The following is an 18,146-nucleotide window of genomic DNA, read 5'->3' on the forward strand; positions in this document are numbered from 1 at the left end:
TCCATCCTATTGTGGGGGGTCTCCGGTGCATAGCACTCTTCAAATAATGATACAGGTTTTCCATGGGATTTGGGTCTGTCTCGGTTATCCCTATTGTGCTCACAATGCGATATTGTGAACGATTTCCCTTGAACTCTCCCCGGCAGCTCTTCGGCACTCCAGGAGATGATATGGTAGTAAAAAATGTCCATTCTGACCAACGATCTATCGTGCATCCTTAACGATTTTGTGTGCGTCGTGTACGAGATTGGCAGATTTTGCCTGCTGTAGGCATCATTATCATGAGTGGACACTCACGATTTGCACATATTTTGCACGATCTGTCTTTCCGGTTCGTCGAAATCGGACGAATCGTGCAAAATATTATTTAGTGAGTGCTCACTTTAAAGCCATCCCAAGACTTGGTGTTATAATCCAAGTCTAAATCTGATCACAGAATGCATGAAACATAACCAAACAATAGTCAAACTGTCTTCGGGGTAAATTAACTAAGGTGCCAATTTCTATTCGATGTCATCCGAGATCATTCTCGGATGTGTTTAATTTTTCGAACATGTTGCTGAATTTACTAAGCTGCCGAGTTGCTGTCATTCGTGTTGTTTGATGGTGTAATAATTCGTAACCATTCGCATTATTCATTTCTATATAGCGTTCGGTTTTGGCTAACTTTAACAGATCTCAGGGAGATCCGTGATACCTGCATCTGTGTGTAAAAAAAATAAACACAGAAGCATGGACAGATCAGTGAGATCCGCCTGTGCTTCTGTGTTTAAAAAACAAAGAAAACCTGTGTAGTTTTTTTTATTTTTGAATAGCACCCCCCCCTCCAAAATAAAAAGAACAATCAGCATTTGGAGACCCAGTACTGGTAGTGCTAAATACAGGGGACAAACGACATAGGGGTCCCCTGTATTTAGCGCTACTAGCACTGGGCTCTGATCCGGTTCTGGAAATACAGGGGGCAAAATACGTAGGGTTTCCCTGTAAGTTCCAGGACCAGCACCGAACTTTTTCTTGCGGGGGGTAATGCCACAACCAGAGGAACCCTTATAACCGGGTTCCCCAACCAAAGTATTACCCCTGACCACTAGTCAGCCCAGGCCGGGGATCCCTGGGGAGCTGGGAACCCCCCAATAAAGTGGTCCCCTCTCCAGGGCACCCCAGGCCTAGGCTGATAGATTTGGGCTATCTACGGCATCCCTGGTCGGTGGGTGCCAGGTTGATTAATGTAATGTGGTGCAATTGATATTAGTAAAAATATTGTCTTTTGCTGTGGAACTACAGGTCCCAGCAAGCCTCCCCCATATGCTGGTACTTGGAGAACCACAAGTACCAGCATGCGGGGCATTACAGGCCCACTGGTACTTGTAGTTCCACAGCCAAATAAATATTAAAAATACCACAGAACACACACCGTGACAGTACAAGTTTAATAAAACATACATTCACACTCACTCTCACTATCTCACATATTCACCTATGTATCCCTGAGGCCCATCAGGTGCACTTGTCCAGTAGGAATCCATATGGTTCCTGAAAAAAAATCCATACTCACCACCTCCTATGCATGGATCATGTCCTCTTCTGTCCATGTAGGCATCCACGAGCTTGGCAAAAAAAACCCTTGAAATTACGCTGATAACTGAACTTAGTATTGTCCTCTAAGGACAGTACTACCCGGATGAGCACTCCGCCGCCGGATCTCATTATAGAAATCTCGGTGCTGAGCTTTCATTGGCTGAGAGAGGCGAGCCTTCCGCTGCTCAGCCAGTGAACAGGTCCCACCATTGACTTCATTAGTGAGAACCACGAAAGTAACCTTAAGTTACCTTTGCTGGGTTTTTTTTTTTTTTTTAGACACAGGTTTTAATTTTTTTAAACACAGAAGCACATACGGATCTCGCTGATCTGTCCTGTGTGTTTATTTGTTTACACACAGATGCATGTATTGCTGTTCTCCCAGATCCGTGCAGGCATCTGTGTCGGTTGAGAGGTGAAACTCGAATGGAAAAAGGTGTTCTTTCTTCTTCTGTGGTCCATGGGGTCCACAGCCATTACTCTGGGGTATATGGATTCATCCAGGCACCAAACAGTTAATCCAAGCTCTCAGCTCCCAGGATGCACCAGGTCCCCCCTATATACCCCGCCCCTGGTCACAGGCAGTCAGTTGTTCTGTTAGGTGCGAGAAGGCACCACACTAACAGTGGGACTGCTGGAGCAGTCCCGAAGACCAAATTTTTTATTTATTTTTATTTACTTTAATGCAGGCGGCACGTGTTCCCTGGTGGAAACACGCGTCAATAGACGCATGGGTCCCTGCTTCATCTACCCCCGTCAGCGCCGCAACGCTAGTCTTGGCTAGTGCTTTCGGCAGGGGCTTAGACTCTGGACCGCGACCGGGACGGGGATGCAGGTGAGTAGGACCGTGGGCGGGCGCTGACGCCACGGTCACGAGCGGTCCGTCCTCCAGCATAGAGACTGGCTGGGGGACTGCTGTGTGGGCAGCCAGTATACCTGTATACATCCCACCGGGATGTAAAGTCTGGCAGCCGGGGGGGGGGGCGGGGGGGAGAAGTATGGCGGTGGCCATGTCGGTTGCCGGGTGGTCCATGCAGCATAGGGGAGTTACGCTTCCCCCGGCGGCCCCTCCCCCAACCCGACCTACGGCCCTTCCAAGGTTCCACACCTTTGGGTTGCTCCGCCCAGCCTTCCAACTATTTGAGTCAGCTACAGACCACTCCTGGGTGCTCTCCATGGCTGTTGCTCAGGAGGTATTGGGTCAGTCTCCCTGTATACTTCTCCCTGGGGACCAGTTATACAGAAGCTCCATATATGCTACTAAGCTTCAGGCTGTTTGTAGCTCATGGGAGCCTAAACATTGCATAAGCTCTGCTGAGATATTTATGCATTGTTTATGACTTTTGTTGGAAACTGTGTGTGTTACAAAGTGTTATCCTATCACTACTGTTTCCCTTATTGCCTTGTGTTGCAGGTGTCTTCTCTCATGTGCTTCGCCTTCACTTAATTATACTCTAATTTACAACAGCACCCAGCCTTGGGTTGCAGACACCATGCTGCTTATCTGGGTGTTATGCAGCAATGTATGGATCATGTATCTGTCCTGCATTGTTTGTGTACATTGTGAGGTGCTGCCGGGCCCTTGTGGCGCCATATAAGTGAAGGACCTACAGCCACACCACACTGGTCTGATCTTGAAGCTGTGCAGTATTGGGCCTGGTTAGTGCTTGGATGGGAGACCACCTGGGAATACCAGGTGCTGTAGGTACTTTGGTAATTAAAGGTGTGGCATTTTCACATGTGTACACAGTTCCTTGCATAGATAAGCCCCATATGCTACTAATACCTCTTTTACCATCTCAACAAGGGTCACCCATTCTGGATCCAGATTGGGTACTCCTCACGAACAATGCCAGCTTCCGCGGTTGGGGAACACGGCAGGTCGACACACGTTTCAGGGAAGATGGACGACAACGGAAAGCAGTCTGTCCATGAACGTCCTGAAACTAAAGGCAGTATTCAAGAACGCTTGTTCAAGCTCAGAAAATGCTAAAGGAGCAGGCCTGTACAAGTACAAACCAACATTGATACCGCAGTAGCCTACCTCACCCATCAGGAAGGCACGTGGAGCCAGACTGTCATGGCGAAAGTAGCAAACATTCTGATTTTGTCAGAATGTAGTTTTTCCAGCAGGACCAGCTGTGTTCATACCAGGAGTCCTCAATTTGAAAGCGGACTTCTCAAGCCAGCAGGTTATACATGCCAGAGAGTGGGCTCTTCAGCCACAGGGGTTGCGGGGCTTTGTGGACAGATGGGAACTTCCAGTGGTAGACCTCATGCCTCGGGTCACAGCCACAGGGTCCCGGGTTCGGGCCAGAACCAGGGATCCTGTGGCTGAGTTTGTAGACGCTCTGGCAGTAGGGTGAAACTTCAGACTGGCATATTTTTTGTTTCTTCCGGTTTCCCTTATTCTAAGGTTTATCAGGAAATACAAACAGGAGAGTGCAACAGTAATACTGAGGCCCTGCTTGGCCGACACGCCATTGGTTCACCTGCCTGCGGAGTCTCCATAGACACTCTGTGGCCTTTTCCTCCGAAGCTGGACCGGTTAATAAACAGGGTCCCTGCCTGTATCCAGATCTGCCACATCTGTCTGACGGCGTGGCTCTTGAGACCTCTGTCTTAAAGGGAAAAGTTTTCCAATTCTGTAATTCAGAGGGCACAGAAATCTTCCTCTGGCTGCATTTATTATTACAAAGTTTGACACTTGTAGTTTCGGGTCAGGCTGGTTTAGACCGGGGTCTCTGTCTGGACACCCTGAGAGTTGGGGCTTCTGCACTTTCAAAGGATTGCCCCATTGGCCTGACATTAGGATATTTTTTCAGGGGGGTTCTCAGGACTATTGCCGGCTCCTTTTGTTTGAACCCTGAAATCGATGGACCTAAAGTGGTTGACAGTGAAGACTGGTTTCTTCTGGCTATCGCTTCTGCCTGTAGGGTCTCTGATTTAGCAGCCCTGTCTTTCGCTCTCCTTTGCGGATATTTCATCAGGATAGCATTGTTCTTCGTACTAGGGCCGGGTACCTTCTTAGGGTGGTTTTCTCGGTGTCATAGGAAATAATGGTGTTTCCGGCTTTGCAGGCGTCAGGCCTTTCGGCTACTGAAGCATCACTGGATGTGGTTTGTGCGTTACGCATCTATGTAGATCACATCATCTCCATTAGGAGTAAGGTTTTTTTATTTGTGTTGTATGGCTGTCATAACGAGGCTGGCCAGCTAACAGACAGACTTGGCCAGATGGTCGCATATGACAAATTTCTCAAGCGTACACGCAAGCTGATCTTGTTATGCTGAACAAGGTCACGGCACATTCTACTCGATCTTTGGGACCATCGTGGACGGTGCGTCGTGGAGCCTCTGCTGAACAAACATGCAGGGTAGCCATGTGGTCTTCCGTCTGCACCTTTGTCAAATTATGTGCGTTTGACACATTTGCCTCTCAGGATGCTTCCTTCGGGCATAGGATTCTCCCCTCTACCGAAATACAGGAGCGTTCCTGCCCTTAGGAGTACTGCTTTGGTATATCCCCAGAGTAATGGCTGTGGACCCCGAAGAAGAAAATAAGAGTTATGGTATAACATACCTTCGTTAACTTTTTCTTCGAGGTCCATGGGGTCCACAGGACACCCACCCTAACACACCTGGTGTTGGGTATTTCTTTGTATCCCTGAGTGTTTCTCTCTTGGATGAGAGATTGGTCTAGAGAACATGGGCCCTCATTCAGAGCCAGACGCTCTGAGCAGAGCGCTCGCTCTGAATGAGGGCCGTCCTCCATAAAAATGGAGCGTCCTCCTGGACGCTCGTATAGCTGTGGGTCACCACCCACAGCACATACGAGCGTACAGGATGATGGTCGCGATGGTCTTGACCATCGCGACCATCGCCAGTGCGACCAGAAGCCTGTGGTCGGGTTTTTCGACCACAAGCCCTGGAGTGATTTTGGCTCTATCAGAGCCAAAATCACTCCCACTGACATCACTAGTGATGTCAGTGGGGCCGGCTTCTGACGGTAGGCGTTCCCTTGGGAACGCCTCCGTCTGGCAGGCACGCCCTCGGCACGCCCACCAAAGGGGGCGTGCTGTCAATCAACATCGACAGCACGCCCCCTTTGATCAGACACAACGAGTGAAGGAAAGTCCTTCGCTCGTCGCGTCTGGCGCATGCGCACGACGGAGCTCCCTCCGTCGTGCGCATGCGCAGTGCACACCATCGACCCACTTGCGAGCGGACAGCCGCTTGCGAGTGGGTCTGAATGAGGCCCACGGGTCCTTCCTCCTTTATCTGTTTTGCCTTCTCTTGGTTGGCTTTATAACGAACTGACTGCCTGTGACCAGGGGCGGGGTATATAGGGGGGACCTGGTGCAAGTTAGGTATGTTATACCATAACTCTTATTATTTGAGTTTTCTATTTGGGTTATTGTTTGTGTCTTTTGCAGATGATTTGCACTATATTTCGGCTGTTAAAACAAATACGAATCCTTAGTAAATTTCCAGGTCCTATTGATGTCTATGGCAAAGTGCTGCCGAGTTGGACCGATGGTGTATGTGTCCGAAAACATGTTACCGTCTCAGTTACCGGTATTGCCAGCAGCTTTTTAGACATCGAATGGTGCAAAGTCAGCAGAGTTTAGCCTTTAGTAAATTCCAAATATGCTTTTTACGGACGATTTTGTCCCATTCGATGTCAATTGAGCTTAGTAAATTTACCCCTTAGTGAGCAAGTCGGAACTGCAATCCTGTTGGAAACAGTTCTATTTATTTAGTAGGAACTGGACACAACCAGCATAGAAATGATGAAGGAAAACAGTAACTCACCTGTTTTTAGTGCAGGGAGAGATTCAACAAAGGTGTAACAGGTTCAAATAAACAGCAGGATACAGGGAGATGAGGCAGCCCAAGGGAATCTAGTTAATATGCAGATATTTGTATTGGGGAACCTGGCAAACTGTACCACTTACTGTGGTGAGTGGTAAATGACAATATCATCTAGTAACTGTGAATGAAGATGAAGGAACCTGTTTTCACTTGCAAAGTTTGTGGTCGTAGATAAGAGAAACTGTTTCACTTACAGACATGAATGTTAGCAGACAGATATAGAAGAGGAAGGGGTTGCAGACTTAGGGCCTGATTCAGACCCGCTCACGAGCGCATAGCGGGTCGATGGCCAGGCAGTGCGCGAGCCCCGTAGCGAGTGAATTTTCACTCGCTGCGGGACTCACTACAAGACTGGGTGGCTGTCGATTGTGATTGACAGCTCGCCCCATTTTGTAGGCGTGCAGGGGGGGTGGCTGGACAAACGGAGGCGTTCCTGAAGGAACGCCTGCCATTTGTGGGCGCCCTACTGACATCACCAGTGATGTCTATTAGAGCAGGAAGTTCACTGAGGCTTGACATGGACGAGCTCCTACCACAAGGGTTTCGTTGCAACACTGATGGTCGCGATAATCACGACCATCGCCAGGCCGCCCGCTAAAGCTGTGGGTGGTCACCCACAGCTTAGCGAGCGGCTGGAGGCCGGTGAGAAAAAAACCCAGCCCGCCCTGGTTCAGAGCGAGCACTCGCAAATAGCGAGCGCCTCTGAATCAGGGCCTTAGGACATATATTCTGAAAGTGCCAAACTCCTGGGAGTACTCTCTACATCCCAGTGTCAGTGTCCCCCAACACATTCAGAGATAGGGGATGTTTAGGTTTAATCCTCTATTATTATATACAGTATACATATCTACAATACTGATATTATTCAGACTGTGAACTTTTAAGAATATTGACCACTGTCCAATCCAGCTGCAAAGCTCCAAGGTCACCTAATTAAATGCAATTGGAGGGGGAAGCGGTAAGAAGGGGCCCATGGGCAAGACAGGCAGATGACATCCAGCGCAAAGCGTCCCGTCAGGCGATTCTGATCTGATCCTTGTTATGTCATTTTATGCAGGAGCGCGCTTACAAACCCATCAATATTGTGGACCAGCTGGCCGTGCACTTCTCAATGGATGGGAACATGTTACACAAAGACTCAGATGAGGCCCGAAGACAGAAGGCAAGGATGGGCGTCATTGAGGGTGAGTAATGCAATCTAATTCCTGTATGCATAACATTACTGTGTGACCAGGCGATTCCTGACACATTACTGTGTGACCGTGCGATTGCTGGCATATCACTGTGTGACCGTGGGATTCCTGGCACAGTACTGTGTGACTGGGAGATTCCTGGGATATCCCTGTGTGACTGGGAGATTCCTGGCATATCACTGTGTGACGGTGCGATTCCTGGCACATTACTGTGCGACGGTGCGATTCCTGGCACATTACTGTGTGACGGTGCGATTCCTGGCACATTACTGTGTGACGGTGCGATTCCTGGCACATTACTGTGTGACGGTGCGATTCCTGGCACATTACTGTGTGACGGTGCGATTCCTGGCACATTACTGCGTGTCCGGGCAATTCCTGGCACATTACTGTGTGACTGGGAGATTCCTGGTACATTACTGCATGTCCGGGCAATTCCTGGCACATTACTGTGTGATCGTGCGATTCCTGGCACATTTCTGTGTGACTGGGAGATTCCTGGTACATTACTGCGTGTCCGGGCGATTCCTGGTACATTACTGCGTGTCCGGGCGATTCCTGGTATATTACTGTGTGACTGGGAGATTCCTGGCACATTACTGTGTGACTGGGAGATTCCTGGCACATTACTGTGTGACTGGGAGATTCCTGGCACATTACTGTGTGACTGGGAGATTCCTGGCACATTACTGTGTGACGGGGAGATTCCTGGCACATTACTGTGTGACGGGGAGATTCCTGGCACATTACTGTGTGATGGGGAGATTCCTGGCACATTACTGTGTGACGGTGCGATTCCTGGCACATTACTGTGTGACGGTGCGATTCCTGGTACATTACTGTGTGACGGGGAGATTCCTGGCACATTACTGTGTGACGGGGAGATTCCTGGCACATTACTGTGTGACGGTGCGATTCCTGGCACATTACTGTGCGACGGTGCGATTCCTGGCACATTACTGTGCGACGGTGCGATTCCTGGCACATTACTGTGCGACGGTGCGATTCCTGGCACATTACTGTGTGACGGTGCGATTCCTGGCACATTACTGTGTGACGGTGCGATTCCTGGCACATTACTGTGTGACGGTGCGATTCCTGGCACATTACTGTGTGACGGTGCGATTCCTGGCACATTACTGTGTGACGGTGTGATTCCTGGCACATTACTGTGTGACGGTGTGATTCCTGGCACATTACTGTGTGACGGGGAGATTCCTGGCACATTACTGTGTGATGGTGCGATTCCTGGCACATTACTGTGTGACGGTGCGATTCCTGGCACATTACTGTGTGACGGTGCGATTCCTGGCACATTACTGTGTGACGGTGTGATTCCTGGCACATTACTGTGTGACTGGGCGATTCCTGGCACATTACTGAGTAACCGGGCGATTCCTGGCACAGTTCTTGGCCAGAGTCCTGTGTTTCATGTAAAACTCTAGTAATGACCAGCAAGAAGGACCAACACTCGGCGAGATGTAATTTTGAAAGTTAGGAATTGTCCATCACTATACTCATGTCCTCTCCTCACCACTGATACCCCTACACCTTACCAATAATCATATAGCACAATACCCCCCACTCTCTACACGAGTGTTTCCCAACCTCGGTCCTCAAGGCACACCAACAGTCCAGGTTTTAGTGATATCCATGCCTCAGCACAGATAGTTAAAACAAAATAACTGAGGTACTAATTAAGACACCTGTGCTCAAGTATGGCTATCCTTGAAACCTGGAATGTTAAGGTGCCCATACATCTGACCGGTATTTCCTCGATCCTGCGGTGCGATCGAAAATGTACCCCAGGGCAGGGCGCAGATGTACCCCAGGGCAGGGCGCAGATGTACCCCAGGGCAAGGCGCGGATGTACCCCAGGGCAGGGCGCAGATGTACCCCAGGGCAGGGCGCAGATGTACCCCAGGGCAGGGCGCAGATGTACCCCAGGGCAGGGCGCAGATGTACGCCAGGTACGGGCTTTGTTGTGGCATTTGCAGACAGGTGACCAGTAGAACACGCAGGCCCTACATCTGGTAACGCTGTAACTAGCTCATGCCTTGTCAGTCCGGCACATGTTGGATGCATGTATAATATGTTCTCGCACAATCCCCACAGAGGCCGCGTCAGGTGACCTCACTGAGACGGGAGAAAAAGAGACGGATAAAGAAGGGAAATCCGAGTTCATGGTACTGTATGAAATCCTTAATTTCTGTCATGTTATAGAACTAACAAATCATCACAGGCTATAAAGCTGCTGCCAGTCATTATCCAGTGCCCAGAGCAGTCTCTTTCACTGCTGATAGTGTGCTGCAGCTCAGCAATGATAGACTGTCATCTGTCATAGACTGCTACGATGGTAGTGTGAGCTATGTATTAGACAGTCCTGTGATTATAGAGGCTATGAGCTGTGTATCATACTGTCCTGTGATGATAGAGACTGAGAGCTGTATATCATACTATCCTGTGATGATAGAGACTATGAGCTGTATATCATACTGTCCTGTGATGATAGAGACTATGAGCTGTGTATCATACTGTCCTGTGATGATAGAGACTATGAGCTGTATATCATACTGTCCTGTGATGATAGAGACTATGAGCTGTATATCATACTGTCCTGTGATGATAGAGACTATGAGCTGTGTATCATACTGTCCTGTGATGATAGAGACTGAGAGCTGTGTATCATACTGTCCTGTGATGATATAGACTATGAGCTGTGTATCATACTGTCATGTGATGATAGAGACTATGAGCTGTGTATCATACTGTCCTGTGATGATAGAGACTGAGAGCTGTGTATCATACTGTCCTGTGATGATAGAGACTGAGCTGTGTATCATACTGTCCTGTGATGATAGAGACTATGAGCTGTATATCATACTGTCCTGTGATGATAGAGACTGAGAGCTGTGTATCATACTGTCCTGTGATGATAGAGACTGAGAGCTGTGTATCATACTGTCCTGTGATGATAGAGACTCTGAGCTGTGTATCATACTGTCCTGTGATGATAGACTATGAGCTGTGTATCATACTGTCCTGTGATGATAGACTATGAGCTGTGTATCATACTGTCCTGTGATGATAGAGACTATGAGCTGTGTATCATACTGTCCTGTGATGATAGAGACTATGAGCTGTGTATCATACTGTCCTGTGATGATAGAGACTATGAGCTGTGTATCATACTGTCCTGTGATGATAGAGACTATGAGCTGTATATCATACTGTCCTGTGATGATAGAGACTATGAGCTATGTATCATACTGTCCTGTGATGATAGAGACTATGAGCTGTATATCATACTGTCCTGTGATGATAGAGGCTATGAGCTGTGTATCATACTGTCCTGTGATGATAGAGACTATGAGCTGTGTATCATACTGTCCTGTGATGATAGACTATGAGCTGTGTATCATACTGTCCTGTGATGATAGACTATGAGCTGTGTATCATACTGTCCTGTGATGATAGAGACTATGAGCTGTATATCATACTGTCCTGTGATGATAGAGGCTATGAGCTGTGTATCATACTGTCCTGTGATGATAGAGACTATGAGCTGTGTATCATACTGTCCTGTGATGATAGACTATGAGCTGTGTATCATACTGTCCTGTGATGATAGACTATGAGCTGTGTATCATACTGTCCTGTGATGATAGACTATGAGCTGTGTATCATACTGTCCTGTGATGATAGAGACTGAGAGCTGTATATCATACTGTCCTGTGATGATAGAGACTATGAGCTGTGTATCATACTGTCCTGTGATGATAGAGACTATGAGCTGTGTATCATACTGTCCTGTGATGATAGACTATGAGCTGTGTATCATACTGTCCTGTGATGATAGAGACTGAGAGCTGTGTATCATACTGTCCTGTGATGATAGAGACTGAGAGCTGTGTATCATACTGTCCTGTGATGATAGACTATGAGCTGTGTATCATACTGTCCTGTGATGATAGAGACTGAGAGCTGTGTATCATACTGTCCTGTGATGATAGAGACTGAGAGCTATGTATCATACTGTCCTGTGATGATAGACTAAGAGCTGTGTATCATACTGTCCTGTGATGATAGGACTATGAGCTGTGTATCATACTCTCCTGTGATTAGAGACTGAGCTGTGTATCATACTGTCCTGTGATAGAGACTATGAGCTGTGTATCATACTGTCCTGTGATTATAGAGGCTATGAGCTGTGTATCATACTGTCCTGTGATGATAGACTATGAGCTATGTATCATACTGTCCTGTGATGATAGACTATGAGCTGTATATCATACTGTCCTGTGATGATAGAGACTATGAGCTGTATATCATACTGTCCTGTGATGATAGAGACTATGAGCTGTATATCATACTGTCCTGTGATGATAGAGACTATGAGCTGTGTATCATACTGTCCTGTGATGATAGAGACTGAGAGCTGTGTATCATACTGTCCTGTGATGATAGAGACTATGAGCTGTGTATCATACTGTCATGTGATGATAGAGACTATGAGCTGTGTATCATACTGTACTGTGATGATAGAGACTATGAGCTGTGTATCATACTGTCCTGTGATGATAGAGACTATGAGCTGTGTATCATACTGTCATGTGATGATAGAGACTATGAGCTGTGTATCATACTGTCCTGTGATGATAGAGACTGAGAGCTGTGTATCATACTGTCCTGTGATTATAGAGACTGTGAGCTGTGTATCATACTGTCCTGTGATGATAGAGACTGTGAGCTGTGTATCATACTGTCCTGTGATGGTAGAGACTGTGAGCTGTGTATCATACTGTCCTGTGATTATAGAGACTGTGAGCTGTGTATCATACTGTCCTGTGATTATAGAGGCTATGAGCTGTGTATCATACTGCCCTGTGATTATAGAGGCTATGAGCTGTGTATCATACTGTCCTGTGATGATAGACTATTAGCTGTATATCATACTGTCCTGTGATTATAGAGACTGAGCTGTGTATCATACTGTCCTGTGATGATAGAGACTGAGAGCTGTGTATCATACTGTCCTGTGATGATAGAGACTGAGAGCTGTGTATCATACTGTCCTGTGATTATAGAGACTCTGAGCTGTGTATCATACTGTCCTGTGATTATAGAGGCTATGAGCTGTGTATCATACTGTCCTGTGATGATAGAGACTATGAGCTGTGTATCATACTGTCCTGTGATGATAGAGACTGAGAGCTGTGTATCATACTGTCCTGTGATGATAGAGACTATGAGCTGTATATCATACTGTCCTGTGATGATAGAGACTGAGAGATGTGTATCATACTGTCCTGTGATGATAGAGACTGAGAGCTGTGTATCATACTGTCCTGTGATGATAGAGACTGAGAGCTGTGTATCATACTGTCCTGTGATGATAGAGACTATGAGCTGTATATCATACTGTCCTGTGATTATAGAGACTGAGCTGTGTATCATACTGTCCTGTGATGATAGAGACTATGAGCTGTGTATCATACTGTCCTGTGATTATAGAGACTGAGCTGTGTATCATACTGTCCTGTGATGATAGACTATGAGCTGTGTATCATACTGTCCTATGATTATAGAGACTGAGAGCTGTGTATTATACTGTCCTGTGATGATAGACTATGAGCTGTGTATCATACTGTCCTGTGATTATAGAGACTATGAGCTGTGTATCATACTGTCCTGTGATGATAGACTATGAGCTGTGTATCATACTGTCCTGTGATTATAGAGACTATGAGCTGTATATCATACTGTCCTGTGATGATAGAGACTGAGCTGTGTATCATACTGTCCTGTGATGATAGAGACTGAGAGCTGTGTATCATACTGTCCTGTGATGGTAGAGACTGAGAGCTGTGTATCATACTGTCCTGTGATGATAGGGACTGAGAGCTGTATATCATACTGTCCTGTGATGATAGAGACTGAGCTGTGTATCATACTGTCCTGTGATTATAGAGACTATGAGCTGTGTATTATACTGTCCTGTGATGATAGAGACTATGAGCTGTGTATCATACTGTCCTGTGATGATAGAGACTATGAGCTGTGTATCATACTGTCCAGTGATTATAGAAACTGAGCTGTGTATCATACTGTCCTGTGATGATAGAGACTATGAGCTGTGTATCATACTGTCCTGTGATGATAGAGACTGAGAGCTGTGTATCATACTGTCCTGTGATTATAGAGACTGAGCTGTGTATCATACTGTCCTGTGATGATAGAGACTTAGAGCTGTGTATCATACTGTCCTATGATTATAGAGACTGAGAGCTGTGTATTATACTGTCCTGTGATGATAGACTATGAGCTGTGTATCATACTGTCCTGTGATTATAGAGACTATGAGCTGTGTATCATACTGTCCTGTGATGATAGAGACTGAGAGCTGTGTATCATACTGTCCTGTGATGATAGACTATGAGCGGTGTATCATACTGTCCTGTGATTATAGAGACTATGAGCTGTATTTCATACTGTCCTGTGATGATAGAGACTGAGCTGTGTATCATACTGTCCTGTGATGATAGAGACTGAGATCTGTGTATCATACTGTCCTGTGATTATAGAGACTATGAGCTGTGTGTTATACTGTCCTGTGATGATAGAGACTATGAGCTGTGTATCATACTGTCCTGTGATGATAGAGACTGAGAGCTGTGTATCATACTGTCCTGTGATGATAGAGACTATGAGCTGTGTATCATACTGTCCTGTGATGATAGAGACTGAGAGCTATGTATCATACTGTCCTGTGATGATAGAGACTATGAGCTGTGTATCATACTGTCCTGTGATGATAGACTATGAGCTGTGTATCATACTGTCCTGTGATTATAGAGACTATGAGCTGTGTATCATACTGTCCTGTGATGATAGAGACTGAGAGCTGTGTATCATACTGTCCTGTGATTATAGAGACTATGAGCTGTATTTCATACTGTCCTGTGATGATAGAGACTGAGATCTGTGTATCATACTGTCCTGTGATGATAGAGACTATGAGCTGTGTATCATACTGTCCTGTGATGATAGAGACTATGAGCTGTGTATCATACTGTCCTGTGATGATAGAGACTGAGAGCTGTATATCATACTGTCCTGTGATGATAGAGACTGAGAGCTGTATATCATACTGTCCTGTGATGATAGACTATGAGCTGTGTATCATACTGTCCTGTGATTATAGAGACTGAGCTGTGTATCATACTGTCCTGTGATGATAGAGACTGAGCTGTGTATCATACTGTCCTGTGATGATAGAGACTATGAGCTGTGTATCATACTGTCCTGTGATGATAGAGACTATGAGCTGTATTTCATACTGTCCTGTGATGATAGAGACTGAGATCTGTGTATCATACTGTCCTGTGATGATAGAGACTATGAGCTGTGTATCATACTGTCCTGTGATGATAGAGACTGAGATCTGTGTATCATACTGTCCTGTGATGATAGAGACTATGAGCTGTGTATCATACTGTCCTGTGATGATAGAGACTATGAGCTGTGTATCATACTGTCCTGTGATGATAGAGACTGAGAGCTGTATATCATACTGTCCTGTGATGATAGAGACTGAGAGCTGTATATCATACTGTCCTGTGATGATAGACTATGAGCTGTTTATCATACTGTCCTGTGATTATAGAGACTGAGCTGTGTATCATACTGTCCTGTGATGATAGAGACTATGAGCTGTGTATCATACTGTCCTGTGATGATAGAGACTGAGAGCTGTGTATCATACTGTCCTGTGATGATAGAGACTATGAGCTGTGTATCATACTGTACTGTGATTATAAAGACTGAGAGCTGTATATCATACTGTCCTGTGTATATGCCACAATCTGATGTGGCTTACAGATATACTGAGAGCATTGTGCATCTAGCTGTGAGCTGCGCAGTGTCAGGCAGACAGGTGACAAAATAATCTGTTTTTGTGTTTATTGTTGTCTCTTCCCATTTGTCCTACCGCTCTGTCCCCTCATCTGCCTCCATCTCCCCTTCCTCTTCCATTCGTCCCTCAAGCTTCTGTCTTCAGCCCCCTTCACTTCACCCTGTGCACCTCCTTCCTGGGTGAGCTTATCAGCCTACAGTGCCACCTTTGTGCCAGTGACACCCATAGTACCTCTCTTCCCCTGGTCTCTCCTGTGTCACCCGTGTGCCAGTGACACCCATAATACCTCTCTTCCCCTGGTCTCTCCTGTGTCACCCGTGTGCCAGTGACACCCATAGTACCTCTCTTCCCCTGGTCTCTCCTGTGTCACCCATGTGCCAGTGACACCCATAGTACCTCTCTTCCCCTGGTCTCTCCTGTGTCACCCATGTGCCAGTGACACCTCTCTTTCCCTGGCCTCTACAGTGCCACCTTTTGGTGTTCTCTTGGATGACGCGATGCTTCATTAAGAGTAATGGTCCTGATGCTGTGTTGAACATCCGCCTATCTGCGCAGTGTAGCTTAGATGTACACGCACAGAGCGCGCTCCGGAACCAAGCTTACATGGAATGTGGAGTAATACATGTTTTAAGCGCAACAGCAGAGATGTAACTGAGCCTTTTTGGGGAGTTCGAGCCCCGCCGAGAGTACCTAGCCGAGGGCTGGAGTCGCGGTGCTGCGGAGGGGTGATGGAGCAGCAGTGCTGACGTCCAGAGGACTGTCTAGCGCTGCTGCTCTGTATGAAAAATAAAGCTTGGCCTGATTAATAGCAGCCCCTCTGTTCTAACGGTGATCCAGCTCCTGACGAACACCAACGAAGCTGAGCTGCCTTCAGGCTGTGGGCAGGGTATAGGTGGAAGGACCGGAGCATCCTGAGATAGGAAAAAGCTTTGCTCCTGGTGTCCGGTCCTCCAAGTACCACCTACACCCCGTTGTCTCCCTGTGGACCCTATGGACTTTGAAGAAAGAGAGTGAACAAGGTTAAGTTTTACCATAACTCCTTTTTGAGCGCATCAGCAGAGATGTAACTGAGTCTTTGTGGGGCGTTCTTGTATAGGCATTGTGCAGGGTCTGAGGACGCAGAATGCTCACTGACTATGCCGATGACTAGTATCACCGCAAGTGCACAGCTAGGGGGCAGGCACAACGCAGGATACCTACAGCTCTGACAGCGGAATATACTCACAGATGGCAGGAGATCAAATCCCCCCAACTTCTGTCCAACAACTCTTCCCTCTGCCTGGGTGTGATCCCCACGTTCAGTCCCTCTCCCAGTATCTGGCCCTTTCTCACCCTGAAAGCCACTAAAAACCCTCATTCATGCCCTTATCATGTCCCACCTTGCTTATTGTAACCGTTTCTGGCCTACCGAGCTACCACCTCTCACCCTTCAGTCTGCCCTCAAGTCCATGTCCGACCTTATTTTCTTTTGCCTCATTCTGCCGGTCACTCCTGTGGCTCCCTGTTCCATTCATAGGCACCAAGTCCTCTCCCTACATCTCCAGCACAATGTCCTCTTCCTCCCGCTCACTTAGCATTTCCTATGACTTCCTACCTCTTCTCCTCCCTGATCACCTCTTCTTCTCACTCCGGCCTTCATCATTTCTCCCCTGCTTCTCCCAAATGCCCTCCTGTGCCCAATCCGACCCGCATCTAGCCTCCCAGCCTGTATCTCTTTATTCCAGCCTCAAGCATACCAGCCCTTCCCCTGCCTACCTGTCCTCCCCGCCCTCCCCCTGCCTACCTGTCCTCCCCTCCCTCCCCCTGCCTTCCAGCCTGTAACAGCCCTCCCCCTGCCTCCCAGCCTGTATCTCTTTATTCCAGCCTCAAGCATACCAGCCCTTCCCCTGCCTACCTGTCCTCCCCGCCCTCCCCCTGCCTACCTGTCCTCCCCTCCCTCCCCCTGCCTTCCAGCCTGTAACAGCCCTCCCCCTGCCTCCCAGCCTGTAACTCTTTATTCCAGCCTCAAGCATACCAGCCCTTCCCCTACCTACCTGTCCTCCCCTCCCTCCCCCTGCCTTCCAGCCTGTAACCAGCCCTCCCCCTGCATCCCAGCCTGTAACCAGCCATCCCCCTGCCTCTACCTGTCCTCCCCACCCTCCCCTTGCCTCCCAGCCTGTAACCAGCCATCCCCCTGCCTCTACCTGTCCTCCCCCCCTCCCCCTGCCTCCCAGCCTGTAACCAGCCCTCCCCCTGCCTCCCAGCCTGTAACCAGCACTCCCCCTGTAACCAGCCCTCCCCCTGCCGCCCAGCCTGTAACAGCCCTCCCCCTGCCGCCCAGTCTGTAACCAGCCCTCCCCCTGCCTACCTGTTCTTACCGCCCTCCCCCTGCCTCCCAGCCTGTAACCAGCCCTCCGCCTGCCTCCCAGCCTGTAACCAGCCCTCCCCCTGCCTCCCAGCCTGTAACCAGCCCTCCCCCTGCCTCCCAGCCTGTAACCAGCCCTCCGCCTGCCTCCCAGCCTGTAACCAGCCCTCCCCCTGCCTCCCAGCCTGTAACCAGCCCTCCCCCTGCCTCCCAGCCTGTAACCAGCCCTACCCCTGCCGCCC

The 18,146-nt window shown here is 47.9% G+C and overlaps 1 protein-coding gene across 2 annotated transcripts in view; it reads left to right on the forward strand.

Moving 5' to 3' along the window:
- Positions 1–18,146, forward strand: part of DNAI1 (dynein axonemal intermediate chain 1) — a 385,067-nt gene that overhangs the window by 58,855 nt on the left and 308,066 nt on the right. The window contains exons 1-3 of one of the 2 annotated variants that reach the window (XM_088461608.1): positions 2,350–2,413; positions 7,510–7,636; positions 9,761–9,831. In XM_088461608.1, coding sequence (XP_088317734.1) covers positions 2,408–2,413; positions 7,510–7,636; positions 9,761–9,831 — 204 coding nt within the window. In that variant the 5' untranslated portion in view covers positions 2,350–2,407. Of the gene's footprint in view, positions 1–2,349; positions 2,414–7,509; positions 7,637–9,760; positions 9,832–18,146 lie in introns of those variants that run through there. The other variant, XM_088461607.1, reaches the window with a different exon arrangement.

Source organism: Taudactylus pleione, unplaced genomic scaffold (genome assembly GCF_031769625.1).
Source record: "Taudactylus pleione unplaced genomic scaffold, aTauple2 ptg001078l, whole genome shotgun sequence".
NCBI lineage: Eukaryota > Metazoa > Chordata > Amphibia > Anura > Myobatrachidae > Taudactylus > Taudactylus pleione.